Genomic DNA, 20,000 nt, shown 5'->3' with positions numbered 1-20,000 from the left:
TGGGGCTGGATGATCTCCAGAGGTCCCTGCCAACCCTCAGTACTCCGTGGGCCGGGAGGTGTGGCAGCGGGTGGTGCAGGGCTGGGGCTGTGGAGCAGAGGTGAGGGGGCTCAACAGCTGCCACCAGCGCCTTGGGTGATTCTGTGGCCCTTTATCTGTCACATAATCCAACCTCAGGTAGCAGAAAGCTAGTGCTAGACACCGGTGCTATTACTACAAACAGAACCATTCAGGTTGGAAAAGACCTCTAAGAACATCGAGTCCAACCCTTAAGCCAGCACTGCCAATTCCAGCTACTAAACATGGCCCCGAGCACCACATGACACATCTTTTAAATACCTCCGGAGGTGGTGACTCAACCACTACCTCGGGCAGCCTATTTCACTGCTTACAACTCTTTCTGTGGAGAATTTTTTCCTAATATCCAATCTATCTTCCCCTGGTGCAACTTGAAGCCATTTCCTCTTGTCTCTTGCTACTTGAAAAACCACCACCTACCTCGGTATAACCTCCTTCCAGGTAGATTGTATACACATATACCCAAATGTTTTTTTCTTTGTCATTTAGCTGGAAAAACCTCACAAAAATTAAGGCTTCTTCATGGGAGAACTTACTTTCAACTTCGCTCCTTACTGCTTTTCTCTTGTTAGGACAAACAATACAGAATACTGAACCTCACCATTAAGGAGTCGTGAATTTCAAAGAGATTGTGTATTTTGCATTTTGAGATACTGTTTAGAGAAAAGCACCCAAAAATCACTTGCTTGGAGAAAACTGCAAACTGAGAAACGACTACTCGGTTCAAAGAATGTAGTCTTTTCCAACCAACAACCTCATTATCAAATTGCCTTAAAAATTATCAAGCTCCAGCTTTTAAAGACATAGCTTTTGCCCCATGATGTTCCCATTGACATGATTTTTCAGGACATTGAGCAGTTAGAAGATTTTTGCAATTTCTAGCCCAAAAATTCACACAGGCCCCATGTTATATCCCTGACCCTTTAGCTCCTCTCCTGTCCCCATCTTTACTGTCTTGATGTGTTTTACAGGCAGAAACCACACTCCTTCTCAAGTTATAATTTGCTGTATAAGAGAAGACAGTCTCCTCTAGTTGAAGACAACTTCAAAGGTGTTTTTATTTTAAAAGAAATCTAATAGCTTTAGAATTCACAGAGCATCTTTCCTTTTCCTAGCAGGGTGGCATTGACATGTTAGAAAGATCACAGCAGTGATGAAGTAAAGGCAACACACTTCCACTCTCCTGATGGTCTCTCCTCCAGCTTTTTTCCTCTACATAAATGCAACTCAGGGAATCCATGCAGAGATCTGGCACTATTTGTCAGCACCCAAACAAGTTGTAAGATAAATTATGCAACCTAATTTTAGTCCTGGCTGGCAAAGCCAACATTGCTGCTACCCTAATGCCTATAATTTGGCTCATATGAAAATGCTTTAGAGGCAGAATTATTTAATTACATCAAAGGCTGTTGGCCGACTAAGGCTCAACAGGCTTCCAGCTGGCAAAGGCATAAGGGTTGTTCTCCCTTTCAAGAGGCAGGTTGCCTCAGGATGAAGCCAAGTAAAATACTGCAAGCTCATGTCCAGGCTGTTAAAGAATGCATTCAGTGCAGGCAGCTCCATGTGCAGCTGCAGTGCCAGACACAGGTTGAATTCTGGGGCAGGGAGAAGCACCAGCCTGAGGAAAGACAGTGACTGCTGATCCTTTACCTAACAAAGGGCATAGAAACCTGTGGCCCAGCCAGGGGACTGGATACTCAGAGTCATGGCAGGAAACAATGACCCCCAGACTTTTGCTTGCTTAGACTGTGAGATTATAAAAGCCCAGGGGCTCCTTTGTTCGATGTTCCCCCTCAGAGGCACCAACTCGAGCTGTTACTTTGTTATTTAGTTATTGCACCAAGATTAAATTATTTTAAGGATCTGAATGTCTGAGACACTTCTATGGGAAACCTGGAGTCAAGCTGGTGAAGAAACCTGGTCTGACTGAGTGTGGGGTGGGTAGTTGCAAAGGGCCTTGGTTCCAGCTCAGGTGGTGTGAGTGTGGCTGCCAGAGGGCTCCTGGATGGTCGGACAGAGGATGGCAAACTTGGCTGTATCCACAACTTTTAGAGGACTTTTTCAGCTTTGCTCTGCCTAACCACTGAGGACTATCAAGTAACTCTAACATTTGAGGAGATATTTGATTTTTTTCCCCCATTATTTGCAGCACTTCTCACAGAAACTACTGCTGGGAGTAGGGGCTCTGTGTGCTGAGGGCACATGCTGTAACCACCGGCAGTGAGTCTTCTTCATCAGGACATTATATAACTTTTTCATATTTATTTAAAATTTTGTAACTACTTTGTTATAAAATAAATCATGTACTATCACAATTCCGGATATTTTAAAATAAATTAATTTTAAATAATAGGGGCAGTACCAGAATGTTTCCAGTTGTATCTTCAGTGTCACTGTTTGTTCATGTTGAAATTATGCTAAGTGAAGGATGAGATGAGAAATATTGTCTGCAGTTCCAGACATTGTTACCTGAACTTTTACTTTTGCTCCTTCACAGAGTTTTCCAGAAGCACTTTTGTTACATGTCCTCTTACTCCTATCGGAGGAACCAAGAGAAACCTGGTGCAAATAAAAGGTCCCGATGTCAGTCTCCTGTTCCCCAGGACAACCCAACACTCCAGCTATGCTTCTACACCTTTCCCATGCTCAGTGGGAAGACATAGCCAAATTAAAAGTGTGACCCCAAAGCAGAGCTAAGACTTGCATTGAGCCTGGCCTACCCTATCTCACTTTAACCTAAAAGCAGCAGGGACTGGTGTCCCAGGCATCCCCTGGGCCATTTGGGGCAGGAAGGCGCAGGTATGCAGGAGTGCCCACACCCCACAGGGACACAGCTGTGAGGGCACAGGGGACCCCAGGCTGCCCAGGTAGCAGCTTGAGTGGCCAGCAGAGCTGGAGCTGAGAGGCTTTGCAGAGCACCTGCAGCTCTCTCTGTAGCAGTGTCATTGGGCCATTTGCATCAGGGTTTCATTCGCCAGCACCACTTTGCTTTTTCACAGAAGCACAGAACGGGTCAGATTGGAAGAAACAACAGGGGGTCATCCGGTCCAGCCTCCCTGCTCAGGCAGGGTCATCCCAGGGCACGTAGCACAGGATCACATGAGGTGGTTCTTGAACATCTCCAGTGAGAGGGACTCCACAACCTCCCTGGGCAATCTGTTCCAGTGCGCTGTCACCTGCACAGCAAAGAAATTCTTCCTCATATTCAGGTGGAACTTCCTGTTCATCAGTTTCTGCCCATTGCCTCTTGTCCTATTGTTTGGCACCACTGAGCAGAGCCTGATTCCGTTCCGTCCTCTTGGCATCCTCCTTTCAGAGACTTATAGTCATTGATGAGGTCCCCTCTCAGTCACCTCTTCTCGCGGCTGCACGGGCCCAGCTTCCTCAGCCTGCCTGTTTCCCGCTCTGGGCAGACCCTCCCTCAGCCCCGCTCTTGCTCCCGCCGCCATCCCCGACCTGCCCCTCCGCTCCCGCCCCGCCCGCCCGTGGGGTACCAGCGGGCGAGACCATGAGGGCGTTTAGGTGGGGGGGAGCGGGGGTGGCCAAAGAGGCGGCTCTCACAGCACCGAAGCGCGGCTACGGCCCAACCGGGCGGCGAGAGGCCGCTGCCTCCGAGGCACTGTGAGGGCCCGCAGCGGGAGCGGCGGCGGCCGCCGGACGGCCCCACGTGTGCTCGCACCCCGTGCGGCTGCGGGAGTTGGTGCGGGCCGGCGGCGGCGGCGCGGAGGAGGAGGGGGCGGCGGGGGCGCGCAGGTGAACGCGCGGCCGTGTCTGTTTCCGGCGCGCCCGCGTCCCCGCTCCGCCGCGGCCGGGGAGGCGACCAGGCGGCCCCGCTGCGCGCAGGTAACACGGGCTGGGGCCGATCGGGGGCCGCGGCCCCCCTGCCTCTCCCTGCCCTGCCCCGCCGCCCGGGAAGGGAGCGGGCCCACCCTCCCCGTGGGCCCCTTCCCCAGCCCGCGGCTGCTCGCTGCGGAGCCGGCTCGCGGCAGCGCGGGAGGCGGGGCGGCCGAGCCGCGGCCCGATTGGCAGCGCCCCAGCGCTCCCGCTCCTCCCCGGGCCGCTGCCCCCCGCCCCGGGCGGGGTGCGGGCTGTGCTGGGGCTGCGCTCAGGGCGGGCGCTGCGGGACACAGGCGGGGGCTGGGACTGGGACGTGTCCCTGTGCTGTGTCCAGCGGAGCACGGCCCGGCTCGGGCGGCCGAAGCTGCTCCCGGCGCTCTGCAGGGCTGCGGGGCAGTGACCCTAAGCCCGTGTGACAGGATGCGGGTCTGGAGCGGAATTCCTGCCTCCTTCGCGTCAGGTTCCCATCTGCAACGCGTGTCTGTAGACGCGCAGGCTGCCGAAATGACAGATAACACACACGCACGCTGTCAGCTTGCCCTTTAAAAATTATCGTTTAGAACAAGCCAGCCAGCCTTCTGAATTTGTTTTCGGCAATTCTTAGCTACCATAAACAACACCTGCTTTTCTTTCTCACGTCTTGAAGGATAAAGGGCACATAAAAATAAAGGGAATCCTTAACAGCCAGAGGAGGAAAGCAGGGGAACAGATTGAGGGGTAGTATCGTCAACTGAGAGTCTATGGATGTTATAGTTACTGTAACTGTATTCTTAAACTTCACTTGCAGCAAAAGTATGCAGGATTTCGCAGGCTTAAGTGACCTTAAGTTGGTGTTCCAGTGATACATTAATTTCTATGAATTTTGTACTGAACAGTGTATTGTGACTAAGGGATAGAAGAAATCAACCACAACTATGTAAATATAGGAAGTTTTTTATTTATTTATTTATTTATTTTGTGTGCTGGTTTATAAGTGTAATTACTCCTTATATCTTCATTGTGGTATTCTGTTGACAACTCTCAAATAATAAGAAACGCTGTTTGTAGAGTTCTAGAGATGGTTAGGGAATGACACCGTGTGTGTTGTGATGTATCTTGAAAGGTACTTCATCTTTCATTGGCTATGAGTTCAAAGATAAGCATTGTGTATATTTTAACTTGATTGAGACATCTGTACAAACTTCTCATTTTCTTTCAGATACCTCATCAATACTTTGCAGAGGCAATGGAGGCAATGATGAAAACCCTGCTTTAATTAAAACAAAAAGTATTCTTAGCTGTGCAATACTCTTTTAGTATCATTCAATGCCTACCATTTCAGAAGATGAAAAGGAAAATGGTTCTGGAAATAATGGAAACACTGAAAACAGACCTGGGAAAGAATCCCCAGAAGCTTCTCTTCATGATCCTGTGAAGCCATACTGCATGTCAGACGGCTCCACTGCATCTTTGATGTCTAGGGGAGATGGGCATTATCCATGGGGATGTCCTGTGACTCATACAAGAGAGAAATTTTATACCATCTGCTCAGACTATGCTTTTTTAAACAGAGTAACATCTATTTGTAAAAGCCCAAGTGCTTCAGTTAATGCCTGCCTGTCAGGCAGTGCTGCCTTAAATGTTGGAAATAAAACACCTAACCTACTCAGCATTCAAACTGGTGCTTCAGAGATAATCTACAGTGAAGATGCTAACTTGGAAAGCCTGCCAGGCAATCTTGGAAAGCTTCCACTGGCATGGGAAATAGACAAATCAGAGTTCAATGGTGTGAACACAAATCTGAAGAACAAAGCAGGTGAGGTGGTGAAGTTTTGATGTGAAATGAAAAGGCTTCAGGTTTACAGCTTGTTTGCAGAGGGGACTGGCCAGTGCATGTATCCCTTGAGGAAGAGCTGTAGAAGAGCCTGTACTTCATTTCAAGCAACCTGTTCATCAGGAAAGAAGAGAGTGAGATAGAAGGAGTGAGTCAAAGTCAAGTGTAGCCGCCTGGGGAAGTGGCTCTCAGACAAGGCTGGCTTCTGCTTAACTGTGTATTGTTTGGAATGGCTTCTGGTATTTTTTCTCTCTGTGTTTTTGGAGTGATTTTTTTTTTATTTTAGTAGGACTAGTGCATTGTACAGTGTTTACTTTTGCCTGTTAAGTAAAGGTTTGTCACTTGCTGAAATGTTTCAGGATACTTCAGAGGTGTATTTCAAAGTTGAAGATATTTGTTTATGACAATCGAATCATGTCAGTTGCCTAGGAAAGCAGTAGGTTTCAGTAACAGAAATTTATTTATTTCAATTTGCTATGTGTATACAGTGTTGGGGATCTCATTTCTTTAAAACTGTCTTCTTTGCTATCTCCTGTGTTCTTGGTCTGCTCAGTCACAGATTTCAGCTGTGAATCAAACACTTGCATACCCAGTTGGTTTTCTTTGTCCTACAATCCCTCTTTAGAGCAGGCTGTGGACTGTTTTTTCCTTAATGGCTTGGCTAGCTTGTCAAACTGCTGTTTTTTCTACATTAGTATGAAACTGGTTTAGCAAAACTTTAAAACGTGTTTGGCAAGTTGTCACTGCCTTTTCATGTATACATGAATTGTCCCTAAATAAAAGTAAGAAACAAATTATAATGTCTTAGAGGATGGTACTAATTTCTGAAATATGTGTGGTTTCATCTGGATGTGATGGCTTCAAAATGGGATAAAAATATTTCTGCTCTACCATGTGGCCCAACCCTCCATTTTCTACTCCCTCGGTGGCTTACAAAAAGGGAAAGATCTTGGGTGTGTATTACTCTTAATGAATTTGTATATAAGCTTTCATCAAAAGGTGATGACAAGGTTGGAAGTGAAAAAACAAGCATTCCATTATATTGCCCATGCATTTAATGTTAGGAGATGGGAAGTCCGTGGTGGTCTGAGTCTATTTTTGGGATGACTGATTTAACACATTAGAATAATCAGATTGACTTATCCCTCTACACAGTTGGGCAGGACATCATTAATTCTGTACATGATCTAAACACCATGTTGTTTACAAAGCTAATGGCAGCTTTACAAACCTGTTGACAATCTTGATTATGTATTAGAGCTTTTTCCTTTCAAGTAATGTTTAGGCCCACTTTGCACTTACTAACACAACCAGTGTCTCTATTTGAGCTGTGTTCTATTACTAAGAATATTTAAGAAGAAAACTGTGAAAAGTAAACTAGACATTGATTTCTGAAATCTATTTTGTAGGCAATATGAAGAAACAAGGGACGAAGAAAAAGTCTGTGGACAAAAAAAGCAGACAATACAAGGAGTGTCCTCAACGTTCAGCTCTTGAAGATGTGAAGGAGAGGAAAGTGTTGGACCTTCGGAGATGGTAGTATTTATGAATTGTGTTTAAGATTATCCCCATACAGTTTGTCACTAAATGCTGTTGCTGGTTATCTGATTTAAAACTTCTTAATAATGTCTTCATAATTTTTTTAGTAGAAATGAGGATATGTTAGGCATATATACACTATCTATACAACTTGTTATCATATGAATATAGTTCACTAAATTCACTTAGCTTAATTAATCTCTATGTCTGTGACATCAGAAAATTAGACTCTGCTTAGGGAATCTGTGGCCTGGAATGACAATCATTAGTAAATTAGCAGAGATGCAGTTTACTGCAAGTTTACAAGTTAGAAGAGACTGTACAGTATTAGTGCATTACCATTATTTCCTTTGGTATCATTTGTACAGAACTCCCGTAGGGCCACTGGAAATTTGGCTGATTTATGTGAAATAGAGTAGTAGCAGCTGACAAAAATTGGTTAACATATTTACTCAATTTTTTTTCAAAGAATATAATTGTTTGGGGTTTTTGTTTGTTTTTTTTAATACAGGTGACATAAAAACATTTAATTTAACATGGCACTTCCATGACATGCCATGCAGAAAAGATCTTCAGGGTGGTCCTATAGCTAAGTCAATAATGCTTATTAATGTGTTTGGGTTTTTTTTCTGTAAGGTATTGTGTTAGCCGACCTCAATACAAGACTTCCTGTGGAATTTCATCCTTAGTGTCTTGCTGGAATTTCTTATATAGTACTTTGGGAGCTGGAAGGTAAATCACATTGACTGCTTTGCCTCTAGAGTGTCTAAAATATGTTATTGATTGCTTTATTAAACAATACTTTGTTTTTTGTTTTTTTTCCTTCATCAGTTTGCCACCCATCACTCAAGAAGAAGCTTTGCATATACTGGGCTTCCAGCCTCCATTTGAGGAGATTCGGTTTGGTCCCTTCACTGGAAATACAACTCTAATGAGGTGTGCTTGATTCTTTTGATACAGCTAAATTGTTACTGAAAGTAAAAATAACAAAAAAGCTAAGAGATAGAACCTTTAAAAATACAATAGTTGTTAATTTATTAAAAAGAAGGAGCCTAACATAAGTTAGTCATCTTAAGCTTTAGAATAATGAAGCATATCTGTGTACTCTGATAATGCCCAAAGAAACTTTTCAAGGAGTTATTTGCACTGGCCATTTTTGTATAGTGTGATGTTGCTACATAGATCAGTGAATGTGAAATTCTCTTTTTTTTTTTTTTGTTCAGTTTGTTTAATGGTTGTATAATACTCTAATGAATCCAGTCTTCTGGTTAGGAAATTTTTTCTTTACACTCATTTTCCTGTTTTTGAAAATGTATGTTAAATGCTTGCTAATACTGAAGTAGCCTGAAAAGACAATTGATATACTAGTAGCTTTATGTAAAATATAATTTAAGAATTGAAAATGGAATAGTGCTGCACCTTTGCTGCAGTGGAGCTTTTCAGGACGAGGAAGGAGGGAAAAAAACAAAACAAAAATATGGTGGGGCTGAAGTCACAGAACACTTCGGCTTTGAAATTTTTTCTCACTTCTCTGCTGTTAAGTTAGACCTAAAATCTTTTTTTTTGTATTAAAGGATGTTTAGGTTTAAACAAAGCCAAGGAGCATGTTGTACTTGAGTGTGGAACAACTGACAGGGCTTTGGTGTGTTGTTACCCTTGAAATTAAAAAAATTTGCAGTGTTCTTGCTTGCTTCATGAGTTGCATTTGATTTAGTTAATTATTTTTGGCAATATAGCGTTGATGGCAATGTATAGTGTTTGACTCAGCAGGTTGGTGCTGGATTTGAAAATGTGTCAGCAGTCTGTTCTCCAGCCAGCATGCTGGTTAGATCATTGAAAAGTGTCATGAAAACTTCCTTATCTGTCTTAGTAGACTCAGATCCAGGATTTGTATCTCCTCAGGAGTATGTCAGGGTATAGTAACCCTTACAGGCCAAGCTGATAAAATGTTTTGTCTCTTTAACTTTTGTCTGTGTAGACTGTTGACTTTAACTTGTGATGCCTTTATTTCCCCTGTAAGTTCCCTGTGTATTTCAAAGAAGTTACTCTTTTTTTTTAATTTCATTTTCTGCCTGGTCAAATAATTTTAAAGTACTTGGCAGACTGGAAAGCAGGAGGACTGGGAGCCAACCCCATCACCCAACATAGCTTTATGATTGAGTCTTCTAACGTGGAAAAATTACAGGCCTGTCATCACTTATTGCTGCTATGAGGAGTTGCAGTATGGGACTCCTGTAACGCTCAGGCCTTGTGAAGCTTATGTGACAGAAACACAAAATGATGTGTAGAAAGTCCTGTTTGAAAGGTCCCTTCTGGTACCTTAGATTTCATTTGTGTAGTTTACAAATTTCAGCTGAAGTTTGGCCCCTCAGAATTTGGGTGTCTTTCTACAGTCTTACTAACTGAACATGAGAGGTGGCTGGACTGAATACAAAAGGACCAGCATTTCACATCCAGACCTTTGGTTATTATGAATCTATGTTGGGTCTGAAAAAGCAAAATGAAGGAAGAGATTTTACATATTTATTGCTCTGTCTTGGATATGTTAAGTTTTGCTTGTATTTTGTACAGTGGTCATCTAAAATCTGTATACTAGTGTGGTAGGTAGAGCACACTGAGACTTTTTTCTAAACTGTCAAGCACAGGAAAAGTGGGAGGGAATAAAATTCCATTTAATAACTCTTGAGTTACTACAATCTTTAAGCTTGTTGTTTCAGATGGTTTAGGCAAATAAATGATCACTTCCATATCAAGGGATGCTCATATGTTCTGTATAAACCTCATGGGAAGAACAAGACAGCTGGAGAAACTGGTACGTAGCTAATCCTAAAGCATACATCTTATAGTATGTAAACTGAAAAATCCTGGAATGTGTAGCATGGGACAGGACAAAGTCTGTAAGTAGTACTTTCAGTTGGAGATAAGGTATCAAGTAGCTCCAAGTTGCCTGATTTTTTGCTTTTACTTTTTCTCCTATTTTGCTAAAATTTTCATTTTTACTTTTATTATATGTGCTGTGTATTCTGCAGTATATATTCTGCTATGACAGAACTGAAATTTTAAGGTATCCAGGAGAACACTGCATTTCCAGTTCTGTGTTGATGTTTGGAAAGATTCGTTTGCTGTCATACACTGGGAGAACAACACATTTTTGTTTCAGCTTTTTTGAAATCTGTATTGTATAAACATTTAGAATGTCCAGCACAGAAGTATTAGTCCTTAATAAATGTTTTATACTTTTGAAAAACTCAGTTTTAAAGTTAATGGAGTCATTCATTTTGCCTGACTTTAGCTAACACCTGTCTCTAAAAGTTAGGTGATTATTCTCAGTTCCCTTATGCAGATGCATTTTTATGTCTCTTTTTAAGTGTGCTATGTAAAAAATAATTTTACTTTCATGGCCAGTTTACTAGTCTTTGATATAGTCTGGGTAATTATCTTCTAATTGAAACATTCTTTAAAAGTATAAAACCACACTGAAAAGTTTTGGGGGAGATTATTAAAGCGGAAATAACTTCTTGTTTTCTGTTCTTGGTACCCCATTTGAAAATTCTGTCATGTTTCAGTGCCTCTTCTAGTCTTTTCCTCAAACTGAGTATTGTCACATTATGAAACAATGTATGCCCAAAAATGTTAGAAATCTTTCAGTGGTTTCAGTATTACCACTGATATGTGCTACCTGTGACTTGGGGCAGCAGGACTGCATTGTGGCATTGGGTTACAGTGTGTATTTCCTAAGTTAAGAGATACTTTTAGGTCTTTTCTTTTTTTCTTTCCCAGAACAAAAATTTTTAATCCAATTTTGATCCAAATACAAACCTTACTTTATATTACTTTTCCGTAGTACAGACGATGTGGCAGATAGTGTGTAATTTCCTGCCTGGCACCAAAAAAGTAACAAGAAGTTTGAAATCAAAATTGTATTTTGTGCATGCCTGTCAGGTCATGTCCTCTCATTTAATAAGCAGTACAACTACTCTCTGTAATCAGGTAGATCTTTTTTTTAATCTGAATATGTTGTGCAGGATCCAAAGCCCCCTGGTTGTAACCTGATCTTTCTTTGTAGCTGCAGGGGCCCTTGCAAAGCTAACACGTGGACTGAAGGATGAATCAATGGCCTACATCTACCATTGCCAAAACCATTATTTTTGCCCAATTGGATTTGAAGCAACCCCAGTAAAAGCTAGTAAAGCCTATAGGTAAGACACTGTGTTTATACCTACTTTAGTAGAAGAAAGGTACAGAAAAATTTACTGCAAGTTGATGCCATTTTTCTTCCCTAAGTAACTTTTCAGTGAATGTCAAAAAGGCATTTATGTCTGAGCTAGCAAAACACTATAATGTGATTTGAAAGGATTGACTTAAAATTCAACATAACTAAGCAGACTAGGTTGAGTGAACTTAAACCAGAAAACTGTGAGTGGTACCAAGAAATTGTTTCAAGACATTTTAGCCAGATACAGAGAGGGTAGTTGAGGACAAGTGAAGTAACTAGTCTGAAAAATAACACATGGGATGACAAAAATGGGATGAAAAAAAACCAGGTTTTTTTTTTTTAAAAAGCAAAACAATAAAAAGCCACCTAATTATGGAAGGAGTCTGTTCCCAGAGACCTTGGAGGGGAAAACAAAAGAAGCGTGTGCATGTTGCAATTTTTCTTTATAAACTAGAAGGAAAAAGCCTTCAGTGATACTAATCCACTGGGAGGTGGATGTGATGAGATTTATGCTTAGAAACGAGTGTTTGTATATGGCAAGAACAGGGAATGTGTAGGTATTGCGGGATGGTGGCTGCATGCCTTTTTTTGCAGGGTCGACTAATAGTGATGATAAACTGCAACTACTGGAGTGTAAGGCATAGAAAAGTAAAGATATCTGAATAATTTGTTACAAGGAATTGGCAGGGGGTGGGGAGAAAGAAGCTAGAAGAGATCTTTGGATTATCACAGTGTGTTTGGCTTTGTTTAAGCAATGTGTAGATTGCTGGAGCACTTCTAAAAGACCAGGTGAAGCTGAATATGCCAGTTGTTTTAGAATAAAAGTACAGTTACCTGAATAATTTCAGATTTCTTGGGGTGACATTGCTCAGAATAATAAAATGCAATAGTTGATAGAGATGTCAATTAAATTTAGGTTTTTAAAAGAGGATAATAGCATTCATAATCATGCTGAGTTTAGGGGAAGTCTCTCACTAAAACTACAGATTTTAAGTTTGAAAAGATAAATTGTTGAGATGATTTATATTTTGTGAGACATTTAACTTGCTGCTCTATGTAACAGAGTACTCTGTGTACTCTCTTGTGGAGAGTAGTCAGTTTTATCTCATTCACAGAATCATATTAAACTGTTTTTCCTCTCTCAAAGTAGTTACAAACACAGTATGTACTGGAGGTTTCTGTTGGACATTATCGAGGTTCACCTGTTGGTCAGTATTAGTATTATCACAGAGCATAAGAAGACAATCCCTGACAAAATGAGCAGATACCAGTATTGGGAAGTATTAAACAATCAAAAGACGAGCTCACTACAGTAAGTTGAGCCTCAGTCTTGATGTTTGCTTGCTAAGCAGTCTGTCTTTGGCTGTGTTGAAGAGATTGAGTCATGTCAAGGAATGGAGAATGCTAACTCTGCTTTTAGAGTTCAAAATGGTAATTTTTTGGAGGTGATAAAGCATAATCATATGAATTTAATTTATTCCCAGTGTGAGTCTTACTATAAGGTTAATGAAAGCTTTTAGTATATGAACAAAAGAATACAGTATTTTATTAAGACTGTGTTCACTGACATGCCAGGTTTGTGAGAGAATTGGAGAATATGCCCCAAATAGAAATCCAACACATCAGTCTGCTTAAGTTTACCAAAACATTAATGGCTTACTTACCCAATCAGTTACTAAGAATCTGCACTGGAAAGCCAAAGTAAAAGTAAAATAAGTAAATATTTACTAGATCAAAAATGCAGTTTGCGAATAATATGGTCCACTGTGTGGAAGCATAGCATGCCTTATAACTTGAATTTGGATTGATATGAGTGAAAAACCCCCACTTTTATTCCTTTACTCATGGCTGAAATGGATTCTCGGTCACTAGTCATGTTATTTTTAAGTCAATATTAATTTTTTTTTCTAAAACCAGTTCTCTTCCAACAATCTAACAGGGAATAATAAGTTCAAGCAGCCTTACTTTAGGCTGGAGGTCAGAAAATCCTCATTTTCTCATCTTACTGGGAAAAAAAAGATGTTTCAGTTCCAGAAGCACTACCAATAGATTCTGGAGCAGTTCTTGTTTACCTGCTTTTGCACTCTAGTTGTAAAGGAAAGCTTTTCTTTAAAAATCAAGCTAACAAACATTTTTGGTTGCCAAGCAGTGGGTAGAAAGGTTGCTAGGCTGAGCTTGGTGGATAGGTTGCTAGACTGAGCTTAGAGACAGTTCTTAGGTCACCCACAGACTTCCTGTATGATCTTAGGTTGCTGGATTTGGACTCGGGAGACTTGGGTTCAGTTCCCAGTTCAACCACAGACTTCCAGTGTGACTTTAGGTAAGTCAATGAATCTGTCCTGTGTCTTGATTTTCCATCTGTGCAATGATGGCATATATTGTTATTTTACAGGGAATTTTTTATAAGTAAACAGATTATTGCAAGCAGTAAGGCCATATGCTGTCTTAATACCCTAGGCAGAAAAATCTCATGTTTCGTCACAATTGAAACAAGTAGTTTTTCACAAGATAATTATCCACAGGAAGTCACAGAACAATCCTGTGTATCTCATTATCTGCCCTGATTCCTGCCACAAATTTTCCCTGGCAAGGTTACTGCAAGGTTTGAGTTTCTTGGAAGTTGGTCACAAACTTGAACTAGTATCTGTTGAAAGGTTTGTATTTTTATTATGTGTTATTAGATGCTTAGAAAGAAGCATTTGAAGTCACCAGTCATGTTCTTACAGGTTACACTACAGCTGTTAGTAACAACTGTTAGTGGAGGTATAGTTTACAAATGGTGGAAAGGACTTTTTGTGACTGTTAGACAATCACAGAAAGGAAAAAAAGATGTTCGTTCCACATTTGTGTGCTTTCCACAATTCTTATTTCTGTTTTACCTATATATTTATATTTAGATCATGTACCAGATCATGCACGTAACATATTTTGAATGAGTATCTGTATTCTTCCCAAATAATATGCAGTAGCTTCCACAAGGCTTGCTTCCAGGCCTTGTGAAACAAAAGTTTCCCTGTATACAATTGCAAACACTATTTATAGCACAGGAACTTGTTTTTAGTTTGGCTGATGAAACAATTTTAAATGTTAGAAAATCCTAAAAAGAACAATAGAATTAATATCTCTTTTTCTTTTTAGTATGCACAATAAATCTCACTAGGATTGTGTCTTCTGTTGAACAGAGGCCGTGTCTTGCAGCAAGAAGTAGAATATTGGATCTTAATTGGGGAGCCGAGCAGAAAACATCCAACAATACACTGTAAAAGGTATGTTACTTGGTAAGAATATAAAACAGTGTTTTCTTTCAAAACATTTTGTGATTCTCTACTAAGGGTCACCAAGTGACTTTTCTTTTGAATGAATATATATAGATAGATAGATCTATTGAACAGAAACAGATGGTGCCTTAGTGAGAAACTTAGTGTTTTGACATTAGACTTGGCTCTGCCATTTCATGTCACCTGTGAGGACACCTGTGGGCTGCTGAAAGCCAAAGCTCATTTCTCTTGTTTGGTGTGACACATCTCACATTAGTCAGAAAGAAAAGACACCTCAGCTGCCTGTAAGTGTGCCAGTTGCAGCTTCCAGGCTGTACGGCCCTTCGAAGAGTTTATCCTGCAGCTGAGGACATCCACAGGCTGTGTCTGGGCTGTGTCCAGGATACTCTGCTGCTACCAAGATCTCCTAGCTCAGGTAGAGCCCGTACTTTGTTGTATTAGCTTATCTGTGCATTCAAAAAGTACATTTATGATGAGGTTTGACTCATACAAAGTTGATGGCTAAAGCAGATTACAAACAGAAGAGCTAGAGGGTGCTATATAGAAATTGGATTGATTAGTTATATTTGTCATGACTTAACTTGACATTGTTGTTCATAATGCTTAGTAGTATTTCTGAAATTGAGGAGCAGTGCAAAGTAGTATTTCTCATGGCCAAAATACAAGTTTTAGCAAATAGCTTGTCTGTCACCCCTAAATTAATTATGGAGTGATTTTTCTTGATACATTAGAAGAGCAGTGAAAACAAATAACAATACCTTTTTGTTTGTTTGTTTGTTTGTTTTGTCAGTAATGTGACTGTGTCAGTAAGTGCAAATAATTGGTATTTTGGACTAATGAGATTAAGTGCAACAAAATTAAAATCACATTTTGCACATGCTTACTGTGCTGAGAAATGGCATGTTTTAGATCCCAATGACAGAACTTTGTCCTGTGGTATATAAGCTACAAATGGCACAAGAAAAGGTTTCTAAGTATGGAATAAAAACCTTTGTAATATTAATTTTGATTGTGCAGACATTCTTCCTTCTGCTACACTCCCAATGACATCTAGCAGAAAGTTCTGTGCTTAAGGTAGGAGGGAAAAGTTTGGGGTACAAATGTGTTTTATAAAGTTGGAGGATGGTGTTAGAGAGAAACAGGTTATTAAACATTGATAGAAATGAAAACTTGATATGTAGGTTTAAAGAGGTCTGAAATACGAAAATATTTGTTTCAGTTGTGCTTGAACGAACTATGAATCTTTGAAGTCCTGAGTGAATGGAGAATGATTCAATTGATAGTTTAGATTTAAATGAAATGGAAGAGTGAGTTATGACAAGATCTGTCTGATAAAAGCAGTTTTAGTGTATGGAAAAAACCAAGGGTTTGAACAAAATCATAGAAAAGGGTAAGAGAGGTAATTTAAACAAAGAAAAAGCTAATCTTTCTCCTTGCCTAAACCACATTGCTTCCTCCTTTCACAAACTGATGAATTGATAAGCATAAGGAATGTTACTAATGGTACTCTTACTCATTTTGGAAGGTGTTTTCGAAGAGCAGGAGTAATCTCTGTGAACGCTTAGATTAAAAGTGACAGTTTTATACCTATCTTGATGTGTCTAATACTGAGGCTTTTATGCCTAAATATTCATTTGTTTTTCTTCACGGCTAAGACTGTCTGAAGCTACAGCTCTCTATTTGCGTGCACGTGTATGTGAATCTTAGTGCTGCTGAGGTTACATGAATGCCAGCTGAGTAGTAATCATTTCATTCTGTAGGTGGGCAGATATTGTCACTGATCTAAATACTCAAAATCCAGAGTATCTAGATATTCGACACCTAGAGAGAGGATTGCAGCACCGAAAAACAAAGAAGGTAAGGTAAACTTACGAAGATGGGAGGAAATTCATATTAGATTTTTACAAATTTACTCCTACTTTAGCAGTGTAAGATAACTTCTCTAAAGAAATTTTTTGTGAGGTGTTGCTGAAGAAAAAAGTAAAATATGAGTACTTGCATACCAGTGTCTTTTACATTTATTTACAGGACAAAATAGAGAACAGCAGTAGTTTAGCGTATGATAGGGTGAACCAGGATATCTGTGTATACAATGTATTTGGTGACAACATTTAACCTTGTTGGTTTAAAATGTAGCTGTAGCAAGTATAGAAACACTCTACAGACAAATTACAGACCCTTTGGGGCATGACCTTTTAGCTATCTTGAAGTGGGAAACAAGGTAAAATTGGATGGGATCGGGCATAAAAGAATGCAGGTCCCTTGTGTGGACTTACTGTCCATGTATGTGGCTTTCTTTCCTGTAGATAGGGCTGCAGCTTGTGGGTGGAGCATGGATTTGTGACATGCAGATTGAAAGTCTGTGAGAAATAATAGACTGAAGAGATGATTTCAAATGTGAAGACCCTATGGAAGACTGTGTCAGCAAGATCAGAATGGACCAGAACAGATAATTTCTGAGAAGGTAGTTAGAGAGTCAAAATAAATAGCGGAAGAAAGTGATACTGTCCCATGAAAGATAAAACGGGTAATTTAAAAAGATGAGAAAGAAGGCAGTAATTAAATCCATGGAACAATTCAAAACTGGTTGATGCAAGTTGTTTGTTAATGTGTATGGTTTTGTGTTGGGGTTTTTTTGTGTTTTTTTTTTCTGGTTTGTGTGTTGTTGCATTTTTAGTTTGTTTTCTTTTTGAAAGGATTCTGTTGTATATCAAGATGTTGTTGTCAAATATCTCTGTATGTTAGAAATATGCCTGTGTGCATTTAATAAAGAGCCTTTTTACTTTGATTAGGTTGGAGGAAATCTTCATTGCATCATTGCCTTTCAGAGACTTAACTGGCAAAGGTTTGGTCCTTGGAATTTTCCACTTGGAAATGTTAGACAAAATAAACAATCCCAAACACAAGGACAAGGAATTTCCAAGTCTGAGAGTGAAGACAATATCTCTAAGAAACAACATGGACGACTGGGTCGATCTTTCAGTGCTAGCTTTCACCAAGAATCTACGTGGAAGAAATCTAGTCTTCGTGAGAGGAGGAACAGTGGGTATCAGAGTTATAATGATTATGATGGAAATGATTAAAATTAACTTTAGATGATAGAGTTGATATATTAAAGTTAGTTTTAATCAAGACATATTAAGGATCTATTAGTCCTAGAATACATATGAATAGAAATTAGGGTATAAGATACAGCCTCATAATTACTAAATAAATCTGATGAGGTGGTTGCAGTGGACAAGATCTGATGTATAAAGTGACAGATAAAGCACAGATTATTGTACTTTCACAATCAAAGGTAAATAGGACAGCAAAATCAATCATTTCTTTTGAAATAATTGTACTGTGTCTTGATCTGTGAAAACAGAAGAGCAAATTGACTAATTTCAGTGTAATAAACAGACTTCATTGAAAACACTTAGTGTTCAAAAGCATGATAAATTATGGTATGACTTCATAAAAAAGGGTTATTCTGCAAATGGTGTAAGGATTAAAGTGAACATTGCCTTCCTTTTTAACACTTCATTTTGTTAAGGCTGCCCATATCCAGTACAAAGGAAAACAAATCACATATGTTAGAAAACACTGTTGAATTTACAAAGTGAATGTACATTCTCCATTTAGTTCCCATTAGACTTCTGTCAGTTGGATAATCATATCTTGTGAAGCAGGTCTCTTTTCCCGTATCTGGTTGCCTGTTTTAGACTGTGAGGAATCACCTTTTTGAGGATGGAACTTCTCTATTGCTTTTGCTCTGTGGGTATAGTGGCTGAATTCTTATCCTGGAGCTTCTTGGGAGCACGGACTCACTTAACACAAGCTTGTGAAATTCTGTATTAAAAAGCTGCATTTACCATTAGCCAAATGAGCTAGCTGAACACTGTGTTCTGTTGGCAGTTCTTTTCCTTGTTCAGTCTTAAAATCTCTGTCCTTTTTCTGCTGCTCTTTTTATTTTGTGTGAAGGGGGTGCAAGTGCTGAAAACTGCTGGCAACCCTGATGATATACCTCTCAGCTGGCAAACAATTCAAGCTTTTTCAGGTGTTCACGTGCAGTCTCTTTTTTTCCTGATTTAAAATTTATGCAATTGTTTTCCCAAACACATCTCAACAGTTATAATGTTCTGTGTACAAATATTCATACCTGCTCAAGGATTAATTTTTTGACATAAAAAGATTTGTCATGGAATGCAGGGGTTTTGTAGGTTGCTGCTTTTGTTAACCAAAAAGGGAGACTTTTAGACTTTTGTTCATTCAATAAAATCTGTTTTCTATTTTGTTGTTTGCTTTTCATTTGTTATGGGAATGGTGACCCTACATTTAGAAAAAGTCTTCAGCAAAGTCAGTAAGCAACAGATCAGAGTTGCAAATACTGCTTAGCAAAGTAGTCCTGGAGGTAGAATCTCTTTGCCCATAGAAAGTGTTCCCTCTGTGCAGCCACTGTGACTTAACTTCTGATAATTTCCCAAACCCTGCAGCCTCATGACAGAACAGAACCCACAGGTTTTGAAAATCTATTTTCCAGATGAGCTGTTTTTACAAGATGACTTTGGGCTGAGGGCTCAGCTTTCTCTAGTATGCTTGTCTTCTTTATGGGCTATAAGACATATATGCAGAGTTGTATGTATGTCTTATAAGTTTTGCCTAATAATGATAGTTACACTGAGGAACAGGGACTCTGCAGATAGCTGGCTGCTATGCTTAAATAAGGGTGTGATGGAATTCTGGATTTACAGTTATTTTTCTCTTGGCTTGGGGACTGTCACAATTCATCCAGAGTATGTAGTATATGGAATTCTTCCAGCATTAGCAGAAGGGAAATGCACGTCCTTGGGCTTGTGCTTCAGGGAGCTTTCCCTAGGGATTCCCGGGGGGCAGGTACATGCAGTGAGGGGCATTGGGGCTGTGGTGGGAGTGGAGTGGGCAGAGTGCAGGCTTTAAGTAAAACCTTGTTCGGGGATGGGGGAAATAGGGGCCTTTTTTCATTCTACGCCTTTGTTCTGTGACGTGAGACTTTTTTCGTTCTGTGTTCAGAGAAGGGCTATGGAGCTGGTGAAGGGTCTGGAGCACAAGCCGTATGAGGAGCGGCTGAAGGAGCTGGTGCTGTTTAGCCTGGAAAAAAGGATGCTTATGATGCTACAACTGTGTGAGAGGAGGTTGTAGCCAGGTGGGCGTCGGTCTCTTCTCCCAGGCAACCAGCGACAGGACTAGAGAACATCGTCTCAAGCTGCAGCAGGGGAAG

The 20,000-nt window shown here is 40.3% G+C and overlaps 1 protein-coding gene across 2 annotated transcripts; it reads left to right on the top strand.

Annotated features, from left to right (window-relative positions):
* The first annotated feature begins 3,630 nt into the window (after window positions 1-3,630).
* BIVM (basic, immunoglobulin-like variable motif containing) lies at window positions 3,631-19,032 on the top strand. 2 transcript variants are annotated; one of them, XM_071548689.1, is made up of 11 exons: window positions 3,633-3,921; window positions 5,114-5,710; window positions 7,138-7,264; window positions 7,904-7,999; window positions 8,099-8,203; window positions 9,985-10,079; window positions 11,334-11,466; window positions 13,732-13,803; window positions 14,666-14,749; window positions 16,522-16,618; window positions 17,554-19,032. In XM_071548689.1, the coding sequence occupies exons 2-11, from the start codon at window positions 5,221-5,223 to the stop codon at window positions 17,842-17,844; spliced, it is 1,590 nt and encodes a 529-aa protein (XP_071404790.1). In that variant the 5' UTR covers window positions 3,633-3,921; window positions 5,114-5,220; the 3' UTR covers window positions 17,845-19,032. The 2 variants fall into 2 exon arrangements, with proteins under 2 accessions (XP_071404801.1, XP_071404790.1); XM_071548700.1 differs by lacking the exon at window positions 13,732-13,803 and having other exon boundaries at window positions 3,631-3,921.
* The last annotated feature ends 968 nt before the right edge of the window (window positions 19,033-20,000 follow it).

This window comes from Pithys albifrons, chromosome 1, assembly GCF_047495875.1.
Source record: "Pithys albifrons albifrons isolate INPA30051 chromosome 1, PitAlb_v1, whole genome shotgun sequence".
NCBI lineage: Eukaryota > Metazoa > Chordata > Aves > Passeriformes > Thamnophilidae > Pithys > Pithys albifrons.
The sequence above is the reverse complement of the archived record's forward strand: the minus strand, read 5'-3'. Positions and strand labels throughout refer to the sequence as shown.